At 58.3% G+C, this 15,031-nt stretch overlaps 2 protein-coding genes across 4 annotated transcripts in view; one reads left to right on the forward strand and one right to left on the reverse strand.

Moving 5' to 3' along the window:
• The window catches only part of MTCH1 (mitochondrial carrier 1), a 15,543-nt gene extending 15,301 nt beyond the window's left edge, over nucleotides 1–242 (reverse strand). Inside the window, exon 1 of the mRNA XM_027670207.1 lies at nucleotides 211–242. Coding sequence (XP_027526008.1) covers nucleotides 211–242 — 32 coding nt within the window. The remainder of the gene's footprint in view (nucleotides 1–210) is intronic.
• FGD2 (FYVE, RhoGEF and PH domain containing 2) overlaps nucleotides 1–9,661 on the forward strand; it is a 20,933-nt gene extending 11,272 nt beyond the window's left edge. The window contains exons 1-16 of one of the 3 annotated variants that reach the window (XM_027670202.1): nucleotides 7–678; nucleotides 2,501–2,768; nucleotides 2,875–2,955; nucleotides 3,265–3,413; nucleotides 3,960–4,116; nucleotides 4,239–4,377; nucleotides 4,903–4,961; nucleotides 5,276–5,422; nucleotides 5,814–5,906; nucleotides 6,211–6,290; nucleotides 6,368–6,398; nucleotides 6,504–6,596; nucleotides 6,789–6,914; nucleotides 7,103–7,249; nucleotides 7,600–7,743; nucleotides 7,826–9,661. In XM_027670202.1, the coding sequence (XP_027526003.1) occupies nucleotides 248–678; nucleotides 2,501–2,768; nucleotides 2,875–2,955; nucleotides 3,265–3,413; nucleotides 3,960–4,116; nucleotides 4,239–4,377; nucleotides 4,903–4,961; nucleotides 5,276–5,422; nucleotides 5,814–5,906; nucleotides 6,211–6,290; nucleotides 6,368–6,398; nucleotides 6,504–6,596; nucleotides 6,789–6,914; nucleotides 7,103–7,249; nucleotides 7,600–7,743; nucleotides 7,826–8,059 (2,379 nt within the window). In that variant the 5' untranslated portion in view covers nucleotides 7–247 and the 3' untranslated portion in view covers nucleotides 8,060–9,661. Of the gene's footprint in view, nucleotides 1–6; nucleotides 679–2,500; nucleotides 2,769–2,874; nucleotides 2,956–3,264; nucleotides 3,414–3,959; nucleotides 4,117–4,238; nucleotides 4,378–4,902; nucleotides 4,962–5,275; nucleotides 5,423–5,743; nucleotides 5,907–6,210; nucleotides 6,291–6,367; nucleotides 6,399–6,503; nucleotides 6,597–6,788; nucleotides 6,915–7,102; nucleotides 7,250–7,599; nucleotides 7,744–7,825 lie in introns of those variants that run through there. The other 2 variants (XM_027670201.1, XM_027670203.1) reach the window with 2 other exon arrangements.
• The last annotated feature ends 5,370 nt before the right edge of the window (nucleotides 9,662–15,031 follow it).

A 15,031-nucleotide genomic window follows, 5' to 3' on the forward strand; every position in this document is an offset into this window, starting at 1 on the left:
GGTGCATTATTACCAACAGTGCTTGGTTATTGCCAACAATCCTTGTCTGTTATTACCAACAATCCTTGGTTGGCTTCAGAGCCACACACACATCAGCCCCTTATGCCCCCCTGGGCACCAGGACCCTGCACCACTCCCTCCCTCCTTCCCAGCAGGGTCCTGCCAGCCCATTCCCAGCCCCTCTGGGCATCAGGACTGTTCAGATCCCACCCTGAACTCCAGCCTGGTGGGACACATCCCATCTGTCATGGGGGGATCCAGCACCAGGTTGTGCAGCAGGTCCGACCTCCTGCCCTGCTGGTGCCCTTGCACTGTTCCTACTGTTGCCTGGTTTGTGCCACCTTCCCAAACTGAGCCAGTTCCCAGTGTTTTCTCAGCGTTTCTCCTACTCACAACCTGCTGTGCTTCCTCTTTCCTTTTGAGGCCAAGCCAGAGACAGGCTCTCCTGCCACAGAGAGGGCGGCGGGTGGGCTTTGCCTCGTGCAAATCCTCTTCCCCAAACCACAGCCTGGGTCCCCTCAAAGCAGAGAGGGGGACAGAAGGAGGGGGCTGCAGCCATCAGTTCCCACTCCTGCAGCTCCTGCACACCCAGGACCCGCTCCCAGGAGGTGCCATGGAGGGAGAGGTGGATAATCAGCAGAATGTGGTGAAGCTGGTGGCTGTGTTTGAAGAGCACTGGTAAGGAGGGAGGGTTCTGGGTGCTGAGGGTGTGTGTGGGCTCCACGTGGAGTGGGTTTTGGAAGGAAGAAACCCACCGTGGAGGCGGTTTGGAGGCTGTGGAGAAGTTGACAAGGTGATTTGTTATTCTTTATCACTCTGTCTTCCTCCCGCTGTGGGTCATGAACAGAAGCCTGAAAACCTCAGTGGCATGTGAGTGACTCTGCCTGGCTCAGGTTGTGGCAGCCTGTTCCCCCCACACTCAATACTGACTGGTGAATCCTTTTGCTGCTGCTGCTGCTGGGGAAAAGAATTGTGGTTTGCAAATATATAGACAGGGGTCTTCTTCCTCTGGGAATTAACTGCCTGGGTGTCTGGGAGGATCCCAGCCTCAGACTGTGCAGTTGTTTGCAGAGGTGTGGCTCCTAGGAAAGGGAAGGTAAAGCGTTGTGTTAAGGGGGAGAGCAAGTGCCTTTTGTAAAACAGCACCATTACTTGGAGTGTGACCTGGGACCCTCAGACAGTGTGGTTCTGGGGTTGGAGTGAAGAGATCTGCCCTGATTCTGGTGTAAAAGGAATACTGAGGCTTGAGGTGAGTTATTGTTAAAGTCTGTGCCTCAGTTTCTCCATCTGTTGAATCAGGGTACAGAATCCTGCCTTTCCTTGTCCCCATGAGGTGCTCTCAGTGAGCATTAATGGGGCTGCATGGTTGGGCAGGTGAGTTTTACAATTCCTAGAGTTGCTCAGGCACAGGATTTCCTTTTACTCCAAGAACTTTGCCTGCATCTCCTCTGGTGCTTTTCCCAGGATTTGTGGTTGTCCCCATCAACCCCCATGATGTTGTGTTGGAACTGCTGCAGGGTTTGATCTGCCTCCACATCACTGCTGCAGAGTGTTTGTTGTTTATCATGGAGTGTGAGTTTGATTTAGAGGAAATAAAAGTAACTTGGGACTTTCAGAGGAAGCTGGGGAACCTGGGAACGAGTTTTCTGGAACAGAAAATGATTTGGCCCAAGTCAGCACAAACAGAAAGAGAGAAGTTCCCTGTGGGAGCTCTGCAGTGGGTTTAGGCTGACACAGGTCTGGGAGGCACTGGGAGAGATGGATAAAGACTCTGTCTCTGAAGGGTTCTGCCAGTCCCCTTGGACAGGAGGGGATGTGTGCATGGCTGTGGATGCACTCCTGAGCTCACAGACCTGTGCTTGGGAGGGAGGACCCAACATCATCTTCAGATGAATCTCTACCCCTCAAGTCACCTCCTATCCTCAGTTTTGCAGTTCTATGTCCGGTTTCACACAGGTTTTTCTGTCCTCATCCCACTCCTGTCTGCAGACCCACAGTGGATCTTTCCAGTTTATGCCCAGGGCAGTTTCCTACAGGGACCAGCTCTCGGATGACAGACAGCTCACTGTCACCTTTACAGCCTGGCTTCTCTCCTGTACCTGCTCTTTTCCCTTTGCCAGAAAAGGAAAGAGAAAACACGACCAAAAAACAACCTGTCTGCAAAACCACCTACACAAGCCCTGCTCTTGGCTATTGGGCTTCTCCCCACTTTGGATCTGCAGTGCCAGAGCTGTACCTGGGAAATAATTGGATATGCCTGGGATAAACAGCAGAATCCTGCTTTTCTAGAGCAGGACAGGAACCAGCCACAGCAGCAGGAGGCACTGGGAAAAAAAGAAGCTGGATCCTGGCCCCATGGGGGGGGCTGGAGCAGAGCAGAGCAGTGGCAGTGCCAGGGAGCTGCTGCTCTTGTCACCTTTGCTCGAGGATGGTGGCTTTGAGCTGGGCCTGGGAGCTCGGTGGGAGAACGAGTGAGCTGATCACGCTGATTCCTTTGTAGCAGGGACAGCAAATTTGCCTGGAGGGATAACCAGGCTCCTCACAGCCAGACCACTGCTGCAGCCAGCCAGCCCCAGCAGCTTCCAGCATCCCCTGCCCGCCGGAGCCTCTCCCCAAGGGCTGCCAGGCTCCAAGGGGAGCAAGAGCAGGAGGAGGAGCAGCAAGGTCAGCATGGACTCAGCTTCAAATGCCTCCGTTCTTTGAGACACAAAATCCGTGAGGACAACTGGAGGAGGCCCCAGGGCCCAGGGCTGGAGCCTGGCAAGGAGGTGAGCTCTGGAGGTGGCTCAGGGGACCCTGGTGGGTGCCCATGCTCAGGCATGGAATTGCCTGAGCTGGCTCAGAGCTTGGGGTCACATCTCCCACTCCATACAGGAACCAGAGGAAAAGAAAATCGCTCTGGAGCTGCTGGAGACAGAGCAGGCTTATGTCAACCGCCTCCACCTCCTCGACCAGGTGAGCTGGGCAGTGGAGGGGCCCACGCAAGGAGATTTTGGAGAGGGTGAAGGTGTACAACAGAGACACAAGTGGGCTGCTGGTCTTCTTGGCCAGGGATTTGGTCTGGCCTTTGCCTTTCCTACACCCCCCATTTCCATGGAGCACCCTTGTCCCATCAAAGCCTTCCTGCTGCTTCTCTCTTGGGGCCTGGGATTTCCCCCCTGCACAGAGTCAGGCCTTTCACTGAGCCATGTGCCAGTCTCAGAGAGGGAATGGGATCCTCAGGCCTCTTCCTGGCCCTTTTTGTTCACCCCTGCTTTCTTCCAGGTGTTCTACACAGAGCTGATGAAAGAAGCCAAAACTGGAAAGACGGTCCCAGAGGAGGTGGTGAAAATGATCTTCTCCAACATCTCCTCCATCCACCAGTTTCACTCCGAGTTCTTCCTGCCAGAGCTGCTGAAGCGCATGGAGGATTGGTGAGCTCAGGAGGACACCTGGAGGAGCGCTGAGTTTGGGCTCCCACCAGGACCAGAGCTCGGCCTGCTTTGCTCCAAATGTCTTTGTGCTGGAAAGCACTTCCTTAAAACACTCAGATCAGAGTATTTCTGAAAAGTGGGGGTGACATCTCAGGTGGTTTTAGGATGTGCCCAGGTGTGAACAGCCCAGACTGGCTGCAAGCTGGGGACATTCTCATTCTGGAGAGCAGGAAGTTGTGTGGGGATGTAGCAGGTTGCAGCAGTACAAATGTTAGTAGAAGAGTTAGGAACTGGCACAGGTTGCCCAGAGAAGCTGTGGGTGCCCCATCCCTGGAAGTATCCAAGGCCAGCTTGAATGGGGCTTGGAGCAACCTGGGCTATTGGAAGGTGTCCCTGCCTGTGGCAGGGGGTGGAATGGGGTGACCTTTAAGGTCCCTTTCAGCCCAAACCATTCTGGAATCCTATGAAACCACCACACCCCTTTGTTTGATCCCTCACTGTCTGTCTGCCCCGACGCACTGAGGAAGCTGTGGTTCCCTCCTGCAGGAACTGCAACCCCCGGATTGGGGATGTGATCCAGAAACTTGCACCATTCCTCAAGATGTATGGGGAATACGTGAAGAACTTCGACAAGGCCGTGGAGCTCATCACTGCCTGGTCAGAGAAATCCCCGCCCTTCCAGGAGCTCATTGCTGACATCCAGGTGAGGGCAGGGTGAGGGACCACAGCAGTGCTCCCCAAAATCTCCTTGCATGGAGGGAGCAGCAGAGGGTAGGAGCTGCCTTGGTCACTGTTCCTCTCTCCGTGCCTGGTGTCTCTCCCCAGAAGAGGAAGGTCTGTGCTAATCTAACGCTGCAGCACCACATGCTGGAGCCTGTGCAGAGGATCCCACGCTACGAACTCCTCCTGAAAGATTATGTCCGGAAACTGCCGCCTGAGTCCCCCGACCGGGGCGATGCCGAGAGTAAGGGCTCGGTCTGGCTCACCCTGGGGAGTGGCAGGGTGGGTTTGTAGGGGAAATAACAATCCCTGGTGTTGTACACAGGCATCAGAATACCTGGATTCACTCACCAGCTGCCCTGAGCTCTGATAAACCTCTCAGTCTGATCTTTTTCTGCCAGAGAGAGGGATTAATCTGCCCTTCCAGGGGCTGTGGAGGTCAGTGAGGAAGGGTGGTTTCAGGATAAGAGTGGTCCGCCCAGAGCATCCCCTAGGGAGACCTGTAGAGCTCTCAGACCCTTGGAGATAACACAGTTCCCAGTCCTGCTGGGATGGAGGGATACAGGACTGTCTGTCTGTCCTCCCAGGACCCCACCACGCACAGTCTGGCCATACCTGGACTCGTTTAGCATTTTGGGGCCGTTTGGGTTGGGTCCAGGGGAAGGCAGCAGCCACCACACATATGCATCCATGAGGGACAGACCCAGGAGCTTCCTCCCACAGCTCCAGAGCAGGTGTTTAACCTCCAGCCTGTCTCTTCTCTTTGCAGAGGCCCTGGAGATGATCTTTATGGTGGCCAAGCACTCCAACGCAGCTATCGCCGAGATGGTGAGTGCCTGCCCCAGCTGGAAGTGCTTTGCAGCTCCTGAATGGGACAGGAGCACTGTGGGTTCAGCACAGGAGCTGAGACCCTGCTCTTGATGCCTGACCCCATCACCCTGAGCCTGGGGAATCATGTCTGTAACATCAGTGATGTGACCAGCTGGGATTTGCTCCCAAAGACGAATCTGGGCTGAGAGAGCAAGTGCCACCTCTCCCAGTTATCAGCAGCTGGCTTGGGAGGTGGGGAGCAGGGGAATCCAGGGGTGGCAAGGTTGTGGCTGCTCATCAGCCCACAAAACCAGGTCCCTCTGCCTCCCCAGGAACGGCTGCAGAACCTCTGGGTGGTCTATCAGCGGCTGGGCCTCGAGGATGACATTGTGGATCCCTCCAACCAGCTGATCAAGGAGGGACCCATCCAAAAAGTCTCCACCCGCAACAACAGCACGTCGGAGAAGTACCTGTTCCTGGTGGGAGCTGGGATGCCCAGGGGAAGGGGAGGGAGCAGATAAGATGGGAATGGGGGCAGAGGCAGCACAGCCTGGCCTGGGTGCTGCTGGGTCATCTTGGCACAGAAGGGATGAATTCAGAGGTTGGAGATTTGACCCTACTCAATGCAGGGCATCCTGTGAAGGATGTGTTTGGGAATCTACTGATCCCATGGGCAAGGCAGCCCTGGGAGGTGCCTCTCTCACCTCTGTAGGGTGGGAGAGGGCTGGGGCAGAAACAGTCATGTTTTAGGCGGATTCTTCTCAAGGACCAGCTCAGGCTTGGGAGATCTGATCCCCCAGATCCCAGGGAAGCCCTCAGCTGGGAGCAGGCAGGTGCTCAGCTCCAGCCCATCCCTCTCCCTGCTCCCAGTTCAACAACATGCTGCTGTACTGCGTGCCCAAGGTCATCCAGGTGGGCGCTGAGTTCCAGGTCCGCCTCCGCATGGACGTGGATGGCATGAAGGTCAGACAGGCACCTTGTCTTTGTGCTTCCCCCAGACCCTGACTCCTCCAAAAGCACCCCAATTTGGAGTGTAACATGGCTGCTGCCCCTCACTTCCTCAGGAAGGAGGGAGGAGCTGGAGCCAGGGGGGGCTTGTGGGTGAGGTTGGTACACTCTGATCCTGCGAAATGCCAGTGAAATCTTGTGCATGTGGGATCTGAAGGGCTTGTGCCCGAGGGACATCCCTGTGCCTCACATCATGGAGGAAGGTCTCTGTGTGTGGGAGGTGGCTTCAGCTCCACATCCCTTCTCTGGTGTCTGGCAGGTGTGGGAGCTGAAGGACGCAGAGTTCCCTCACACCTTCCTGGTGTCGGGAAAGCAGCGGACGCTGCAGCTGCAGGCCAGGTAAGGGGGAAGGGGGACCTCACCCAGACCCTCAGGGAGCAGGGACAACAGCTTATCCATCTCCCTTTTGTATCCAGGTCTGGGGAGGAGATGGACGCCTGGATCAAGGTACCACCAAGTGCTGGGAGTGGTGGCACATCTGCCTCATCCCAGCGGGATGCTCTGTGTCAGGGCAGCCCCCAGCTGCCCCTCCAGCCCTGCCTTTCCCTCTAGGCCTTCCAAGATGCCATTGACAGGAAGGAGAAGAGAAGTGAGACCTTTAAGACAGCAGTACCTGGACTGGAGACAGACACCCCTGCACTGAAGGTACCCTCCTGCTCTCCCCATGCCCCCTGCACAGAGCCCACCTTGCTGTGCCTCAGTTCTCCTCGCCAAACCGAGCTGGGGGGAGGCTGTGGATGGGGAGAAGGGCTGAGGAGAGGAAGGGGTAAGAGCAGAGGGCTGGGAGCACCCAGAGCACGGCTGGCCAGCCCCACTGATGCAGCCCCCCACCCTCAGACAGAGGAGCTGGGCCGCCGAGCTCCGCAGTGGGTGCGGGACAACCTGGTGACGATGTGCATGCGCTGCAGGGAGCCCTTCAACGCCATCACCCGCCGGAGACACCACTGCCGAGCCTGTGGATACGTGAGTCACCCCTCCCCTCCTTCCCCTCCCTCCTGGCCTGCTCAGGTGGCTGCTGGGGCAGGACCACACCTCTCCTACACCGTGTATCCCTTTCCCCCCCAGGCTCAGGGCTGCTCCCGCCCCTCAGCTCCTCACGGAGCTGTCCCTGGATCCCCCAGTCTCAGCGGTGTCCCTGTCTGTGGCTGCAGGTGGTGTGTGCTCGCTGCTCTGACTACAAGGCTGAGCTGCAGTACGATGGGAACCGCCTGAACCGCGTCTGCCAGGAGTGTTACATCTTCCTAACGGGCCACGCGGTGCTTGAGGACCGGGAGGGGAAGCACAAAGGCATCCTGGAGGTGAACTCTGCCCCCCTCTGTCCCTCTGAGCTCTGCCACCCACCCTGGTCCCCAGCATCGCTGTCCCAGCCTGGCCCTGCACCTGCAGCAGGAGGGGTGTGAGTCACTCCCACAGCAGTCAGAGGGAGCATGTGCTGAGCTCCATCCTGCTCCAAGCCCAGGGACCCTCAACAGCCAGAGCTCCCTTCACCACGGGATCTCAGCAGCACCCTCACAGCCAGGACAGCCCCCTCTGCTTTTGGGAGTTTGGTGGAGTGGGTGGGGAATTCCCTAGGAAATGGCCTTGGCTCGGTGCCCTTTCTGCCTCCTGCACTGTGTATTGAGAGATTTGTTGGGGTTTTTTTTGGCAGAAAGGAGCTGCAGAGGTATCAAGCAGGAGTTTGCTCTGCAGTTCCCTGCAGCTGCTGGACAAGAACGGCAAGGGGGGGACGCGGGGCTGGTTTGTGATCCCGCAGGACGATCCCCTCGTGTTGTACGTCTACGCAGCCCCCCAGGTAAGGCCGGGCTGGGATCCATCCTCAAGGGACATCCTGCTGTGCCCACCCCCTGCCTCCCACCACTGTCTGTTCTTGGCAGGACGTGCGAGCCCACACCTCCATCCCCCTCCTGGGCTACCAGGTGAAGGACCTGCCCCAGAGCGACTCCCGCCACCTCTTCCAGCTGGCGCAGTCACGGCAGGTCCACACCTTCCTGGCCGACACTGAGGAGCTGAAGCGGCGCTGGATGAGGGCCATGGCACGCTCTGCCGCAGGGATCACACACCCAGAGGATGATGAGGAGGATGCAGACCCCTGTGACAAAGCAGAATGAGGCCATTCCCACCCCTGGGCCGCCTGGGGAGTCGCCTCCCCAGCCTGTCCTCGCCGCTGGCTTCATGCAGACCCCCGACATCTCCGCGTTTGGGTTTTCATCATGACAAGGACAAGCCGGGGGCACATTTGCCGCCACACGGACAAGCCGGATTCCCCTTGCCCTCCCTCCTTGCTCTCCGCACTGGACGGAATGAGGTGGAGGGATGGGGGGGTTTGGGGAGGCCTCGCCCCTGCAGCCCCTGTGCAGTACCGCCGGTGGCCACGCGAGGGCAGCCCCGCCCCGTCCTTGCTCCATCCCGGCGCGGGGGATGCCCGGAGTGGTGGAATGTGTGGAATTGGGATTGCTGGGATAAATCCCGCCTGCGACCCGTCTCTGCGGTCCCTGCAGCCTTCTTTGGGGGTGTATTTTCCATGGGATTGTCCCCATGCCTCCACATCGCCGTATCTGTCACCAGCCCTGGTCTGATGCCCTGCAGGGACCCAGCTTGTGGCTCACCCACACAGCTCAGGGACCCCAGTGCTGGGTTCAGGATGTCCCCTCCCAGCTTGTCACCACTCCTGGGCTCACACTGCTGCAGTCCCATGGTGTGGGTGTTCCTCTTTACCACAGACACCCCTCACCTGCATCACCAAGCCATTCCACACTCCTGCCCATACCAGACTTTCCCTTCACCCCCTCCTGTCCACAAGCACTTTCCACCCTTGTACCTCCCTCAGTTACTTGTTTCCTGAAGCAAAACACTCTGGGACAAGGTTGTGTCCACACAGGTGCTGCTGTGATGCTGAGGAGACACGGGGGATCCCCTTCTCCATTGTCATCATAACGAGCACCCCTAGTTGTTTCACACAGCACTTTAGGCTGCAGCCCCACATTTTTCTCTCTGCATCATCTTTAGCTCCCCAAGAATGTTGCCTGGGCAGAAGTTGCCACTTCTGAGCCTGCCAGGGGCTGAAATGGGACACAGGAATCCATGGAGCTGGAGGAGCCCATAACTCTGGCAGGGAGGGAGGGCTGTCCTTTGCAGGCAGGGGTTGCTGCCTGAGCCTGGACCACACAGCAGCTCCAGCACAGCAACTTTGGGCAGAGCCCAGGGGTGCCACAGACTGAACAGATCCATGGAGACAGGGAAGGGAAGGGAGCTGGAGCAGGATACTGCAAATGGGGACATCTCTTGGGGAAAGCATGTGGAATAAAGGTGGATGGGGGGCCTCAGAGAGACAGGAAAAAGCTATGAGCATCATCCTTCCTCCATCTACCCAGCTCAGCTCATCCTGGGAAAGGGCAGACCATGGTGGTTTTATCTCCTCCAGCTCAAGAGATCCCATCAAGGAAGAGGGAGAGGAGCTGGATGTCAGGGCAAGAGCTCTGCCAAAGCAGTTGCCCCTCAGGGTGCCACCCAGCATGAGGCTGAGCCCAGAAGAAGCAAACAATGCAGGGCCTTCCAGGGACACCCCAAAACAGCCCTCGTGGGAAGGGGAAACCCCACCAACACCGGAAAAGCCCTGGAAAAGCTGCTGGGGGGGAAGAGTGAGCAAGGGGAAGCCCACAGGGCTGGCAGGCTCTGCGTGGTGGCCCTTGGTGTGGCGTCACCCCTGTGTCAGTGAGGAACAAAACAAGCCCAGAGCAGGGACCTGCCCTCAGCCCTGAATGGGCCTAAGAATAGATTTCCTGTTTACCCAGGGAGGAATTGCTCCTGGGGCAGAGGGCACCTGGGGGCTATTTTTACCAGCTCCTGCCCTCCTCCTTCCTGACCCCCAGCACCCTTGGGGGGACCCATGTGTGCCACAGGAAAGGGGCTGTCAGGAAAGAGAGGTGGCCTGGGGGCAGAGGGGGTGACAGGGCACCAGGGCAGGTCACTGCCATGGCTTTGGCATCGTGCCTTACTCAAAGATGGGGAGACAGCATCGCTTGCTGCCCTGAGTATCCATAATCTCTCGGTGGAAGACCAAATTCACAGGGGGTATCATGGTGCCCTCATTCTGCTTTCCTAGAAAAAAACCCCAAACAAACAAAAAAACCCGAACAAACAAACAAAAAAAAAAAAAAAAAAAACCCCAAAAAAAAAAAAAAAAAGGGGGGGAAAAAAGGTGGTTTTTGCACCCAAGAAATGCAGAGAACACACTGATGAATTTGAATTTGCTCTCCCCATCCTTTCTCAGTCCCCTGCAGTGATGGTCAAGCGGAGCAGTTTGGCCTCTCCCCTCCCCCTGCAGAAAGTGAAACCCGGAGCAGAAGTCACAGTTTCCTATTCTCGAGAATGGGGAAGGCTCGGAGGCCACTTACTGGAATCCCCCCCGCGGCCCCCCCAGCGCCTCTTCTCGTAAGCACTGACCAAAATACGCTGTGAAACCCACACAGGCTGTGCTGGCAGCACCCAGGCACCCATCACTGACAGCACCCAGGCACCCATCACTGACAGCACCCAGGCACCCATCACTGGCAGCACCCGGACACGGGGAACAGGCACCTGTGCAGCTCCTGCTCTGCTCATTGTCCCACGCTCATCCCAAATCCCATCCACGCTGTGGGAAGGGGGATGCAAAGATGTTCAAGGGCATGAGCGAGCAGGGAGGTGGCCATCAGAGACAGGGACAAGGGGGGTGCATTGTGGACCCCCCTGCAGGGCTCTGTAGGGTTCAGTCACTCCCTGCTCCCCCAGGAAGGGGCTCAACAGGGCCTAGAACTGGTGCCCCCCAGGTGTGGGGTGGGATCAGAACCATAGGGACCTATAGAATCCCACACTCCCAGCCTTCAGGACTGCTCTAGGAGCTGCTCTGTGGCGTGAGGGCTCTTGATCTACAGGGACAGGCCCTATATGGGGTTCTCTACATGGTAGGCATCCCTTTTCTATAGGGACTGCTCCATTGGGCGTATTCTCTTGTTTCTTAATTGCAATTCTCTCTGCACTCTTCTCTGTGGGATGGGGTTTTATGGTCTTTAGGGGTTTGTATATCTGGGGCAGCAGCTTTTGCCCTACAACACCTGGATTTCTGTTGTACAGGATCTGGGCTCCATAGGGGCCAGCCCCCCGTGACAGGAGCTCTTGCTCTGGAGGTGTTGGGCTCCACAAGTGTGTCCCCCGTGCTCTGACCTACAGGGTCCCTGCTCCAGGATGTGCAGCCCCTGGGGCCACGAGGCAGCACATCCCTCACTGTGGGACGTGGAGCAGCACATCCCTCAGTGTGAGATTTTGGGCAACACAGACTTGCTGTGGGATTTTGGGCAGTACATCCCTCTCTGTGGGATTTTGGGAAGCACAGCCCTTGCTGGGGGATGTGGGGCAGCACATCTCTTGCCACGAGACCGTAGGGCAGGATGGCCCCCACTACGGGATTTTGGGCAACATGGACCTCACTGTGGGGCCATGGGGTGGCACATCCCTTGCCATGGAATTTTGGGCACCACAGCCCTCTCTGTGGGGCCTTGGGGCAGCACAGCCATCGCTGGGGGATTTTGGGCAGCACAGCCCTCTCTGTGGGGCCATGAGGCAGCACATCCCTTAACATGGGACCACAGGGCAGCACAGCCCTCGCTATGGGACCATAGGGCAGCACATCCTTGCTGTGGGATTCTGGGCAGCACATCCCTTGCCGTGGGACCATAGGGCAGCACAGCTCTCGCTGTGGGATTTTGGGCAGCACAGCTCTCGCTGTGGGATTTTGGGCAGCACACCCCTTGCCGTGGGACCGTAGGGCAGCACAGCTCTCGCCGCAGCGCCGCGGCACCGGAGCTGCAGCAGCTCGTCCTCTCCCCACCGCGCAGCCTCTGCAGCCCACCAGGGCTTCCGCTGCTCCCGCCGAGCGCTTTAAATAATGAATATACCGAGGTCGGAGACAGACACAACACAGCCCTGCCCGGAGCATCACCCCCCCGGCCCCGCCGTGCCCGGGGCTGCGGGGGCACGTGGGACTCCCGCGTCCCCTGAGGGTGGGGACACCCCCTGGGGGGGGGGATTTAAGGATGGGAGATGATGCTGAATGATGCAAAATATCTGTGATCCCACCCAAAAAAACCCCTGCAGCCAGGATTGTGTAACCTCAGGACTGGGGTACGCCTATCCTGCTCTGCACCCCCTTTTAGAAGCAATTCTCCCCTCATGGAGCAATTCCAAACAGGAGGGGGACCCCAGGATCCCCCCCAGCCGCACCCCATTTTTGCATTGCACCGGCAGGACCTCGCTGTCGGGGTGTCCCCACTCTTTGGGGGAGCTTAGGGTTGGGGGGGGAAGCTTCCACCTCCTTTTGGGGAGCCCCCGCAGCTGCCGGCGAAGGGCGGTTCGTGCAGCTGAGGAGCAGGTCGTGCATCCCGGCGTCTGGAGAGGCGGGAGGTGTTTCCCGGTGGCGCAGGAATTTGCTGTTTGCGCCTGTGTTGCAGGAGGTTGGGGGAAGGAAGAGGGGGGCGGAGGTGGGGAGGGGAAGCTGGCAGTTGTTATTATTTAATTTTATTTTCCTGCCTCCATCCAGGAATCTCTGCAATGTGCCGGCTGCTCGCGGGGAGGTTGGGGTGGCCGTGAGTCACTGCTGCCGCTGGAACGTGACTCAGTCCTGCTGCTCTCCCGGCAGGACATGACCAGACTGCCAAAACCCGGGAGAAGCCCCAGATCCGACGCCTGCCCGCGCCGGTGGGCGAGGACACGCGAAATCCCCCCCGAGAGCTCAGCCCCCCGCTCCCCACGGGGATGGGAACCCCTCACCAAGGGGCAGAGCTCAGGCTGGGGGGCAGAATGGGCTCCTTTTTTTTTATTATTTTATTTTTTATTTTTATTTTATTCTATTTTTCCCCAGCCAGGAAAATCCTCTCCACCCACTCTGGCTCACCCATCCGTGGGGCGCCGTGGATCTGTGGAGATCTCCCAGGGGTTTTGCTTCCCCATCTTCCAGGCCCTATGGGTGAACAGGGAAAGCTCCTGCCACCGTTCCTGCCCCAGTTCCTGTGCCTCAGTTTTCCCAGTTGGTGGGGAGTGGAGATTTCCCCATCAGGGAGTGGAACAGGGGTTACTTTAGGTGGTGCTTTGAGGTCAGTGAATAGCAGCTGCGGGGGGTTATTATTAATATTAATTAATAGCTCAGGTGGTGGGGAGGGATGGGGGGACTGAAGCAGCCCTGAGTCACAGGGCAGGAGCAGGGGGTGGCCCAGCCCTGTCCTGAGCCCCAACACTCGCTGCACCCCAGGGCTGGGACAGCCAGGGGCTGCCCCACTCATCTCACCTGGGGCTGGATGAGCAGGGGCATGAGCCCTGCTCATTCTCATGCTCCTGCTCCATGTGGAAATGGGCTCCTGGAGCAGGAGAGCAGGAGAGGCGGCCACGGGGCAGCGCTGAGCACTGGGATGGTTGTGACACCTCAGGCCTCCACTGCCACAGCTGCCTCTGTCAGCCGTGATTGAAAGCCAAGCTGGGCTGGCAGGCCCTCTCTGTGATCTTGTTAATTAAGAAATACATTTAATTAGCAGCACCCCAGCTGTGACTCAGCTAATCATCATGATCGAAACAAGAGCTGGACTCCAGCGCCGGAGCACGGAACCACCAAACCCCCTCACCTGCCACGAGCCCCTGGCTCTGCTGTGGGACCCCACTGCCCACCAGGCACATCCCAGTGCCCCCCCCGGGGTTTTGGGCTGAGTTTCCCCCTGGGCTGGAGGCAGGTTGGAGCTGAGACTGTCCCCGTGCAGCACCTCACACACACACAGGGTGTCATCCCCACCCAGGGCAATTATCCATTGCCACACTGAGAATAATCATATTAATAACCCATTTACCAGGCTATAAATAGCCTTGATAATAACACCCTGGGTTTTCCAGGAACGGATTGTCAAAAATGTGGGGAAAGCCATTCCCTGTCTCCTGGGCTGCAGATGGGGAAACTGAGGCAGGGCTGGTTTCGGGCACCACTCTCTCCTGCTGCACTGAGCCGTCTGCCAGGCAGCTGTGGAATTTGCTCCCGAATAAACCGTCATGTAAATGAGCCCTTATGTATATTTATGGGCGCCGTCCTGCCAGCTGGAATCTAATAGGGGGGAAAATAAACTGGGAAACCGCCTGGTACAGGAGGGCGGCGCTTCACACATCGTCCCCACGCCCCGCTGGCACTGCTGGGGGGGTGTGTCTGTCTGTCCCTTGTCCCCAGGGTGTCTGTCTCTGATGCTGGGCATCCAGCTCTGCACCCTGAGGTGCCCAGCTCTGGTCAGGGATGCCCAGCCCTGGTCCTGGGTACCCACCCCCACACTCTGGGGAGCTCAGCCCTGGTCCTGGGCACTCAGCTCTGCACCCTTTGGTCCCCAGCCCTGGTCCTGGATGCCCAGATTCCCATGTGCCCGTATCCTGGGGTGTCTGGAAGCAGACACTGGGTGCTCTGCAGCTGCTGCAGGCTGCAGTGGGCTTTGGGGTATGGGAAATGGGAGTGGTGTTGCCAGCACTGGGTGAAACTCTGTCACATTTGGTGTCCCTGTGCTTGGTGGGGGGCTGGCACAAGGGGTCTCTCACTGCTCAGCAGGGCCTACGTGGCACCTCTGTGCCCAGAAGTCATGGTGGGTGCCCCTTCCTTGCTGTGCCAGTGACACACACATGTGCTGTGTGCACGTGTGTGCACGTATGAGCACGTGGCAGCGCCACACGGGTGCTGCAGAGCACCCACCCATCCTTCAGCAGGGCCGGTGGCAGCCCCCGTGGCAGGGGATGGAGCTGGAGCCGTGAGTCCAGGGAGGGCCCTGGCCCGGATTTCCTGCAGCCCCCGGCGCGGCGCTGGGAGGGGGAGCGGGCGCGGCAGTGGCAGAGCGAGGCCGATTAGGGATGCAGACAGCGCTGCTCTCTAATGTCTCCCTGTCTCGAGCAGACAGCAGAGCCTGCACAGCCCCTGCGCCGCAGCCACCCACCCCTCAGCACCTCGCTCCTCGGTGCCCACCCCATCCAGGGTGCAGCCCCAACCCCAGGGTGCAGCCCCCATCCCGGGGTACAGCCCCCATCCCGGGGTA

The sequence above is a fragment of the Corapipo altera genome, unplaced genomic scaffold, assembly GCF_003945725.1.
Source record: "Corapipo altera isolate COAL_440 unplaced genomic scaffold, ASM394572v1 77, whole genome shotgun sequence".
NCBI lineage: Eukaryota > Metazoa > Chordata > Aves > Passeriformes > Pipridae > Corapipo > Corapipo altera.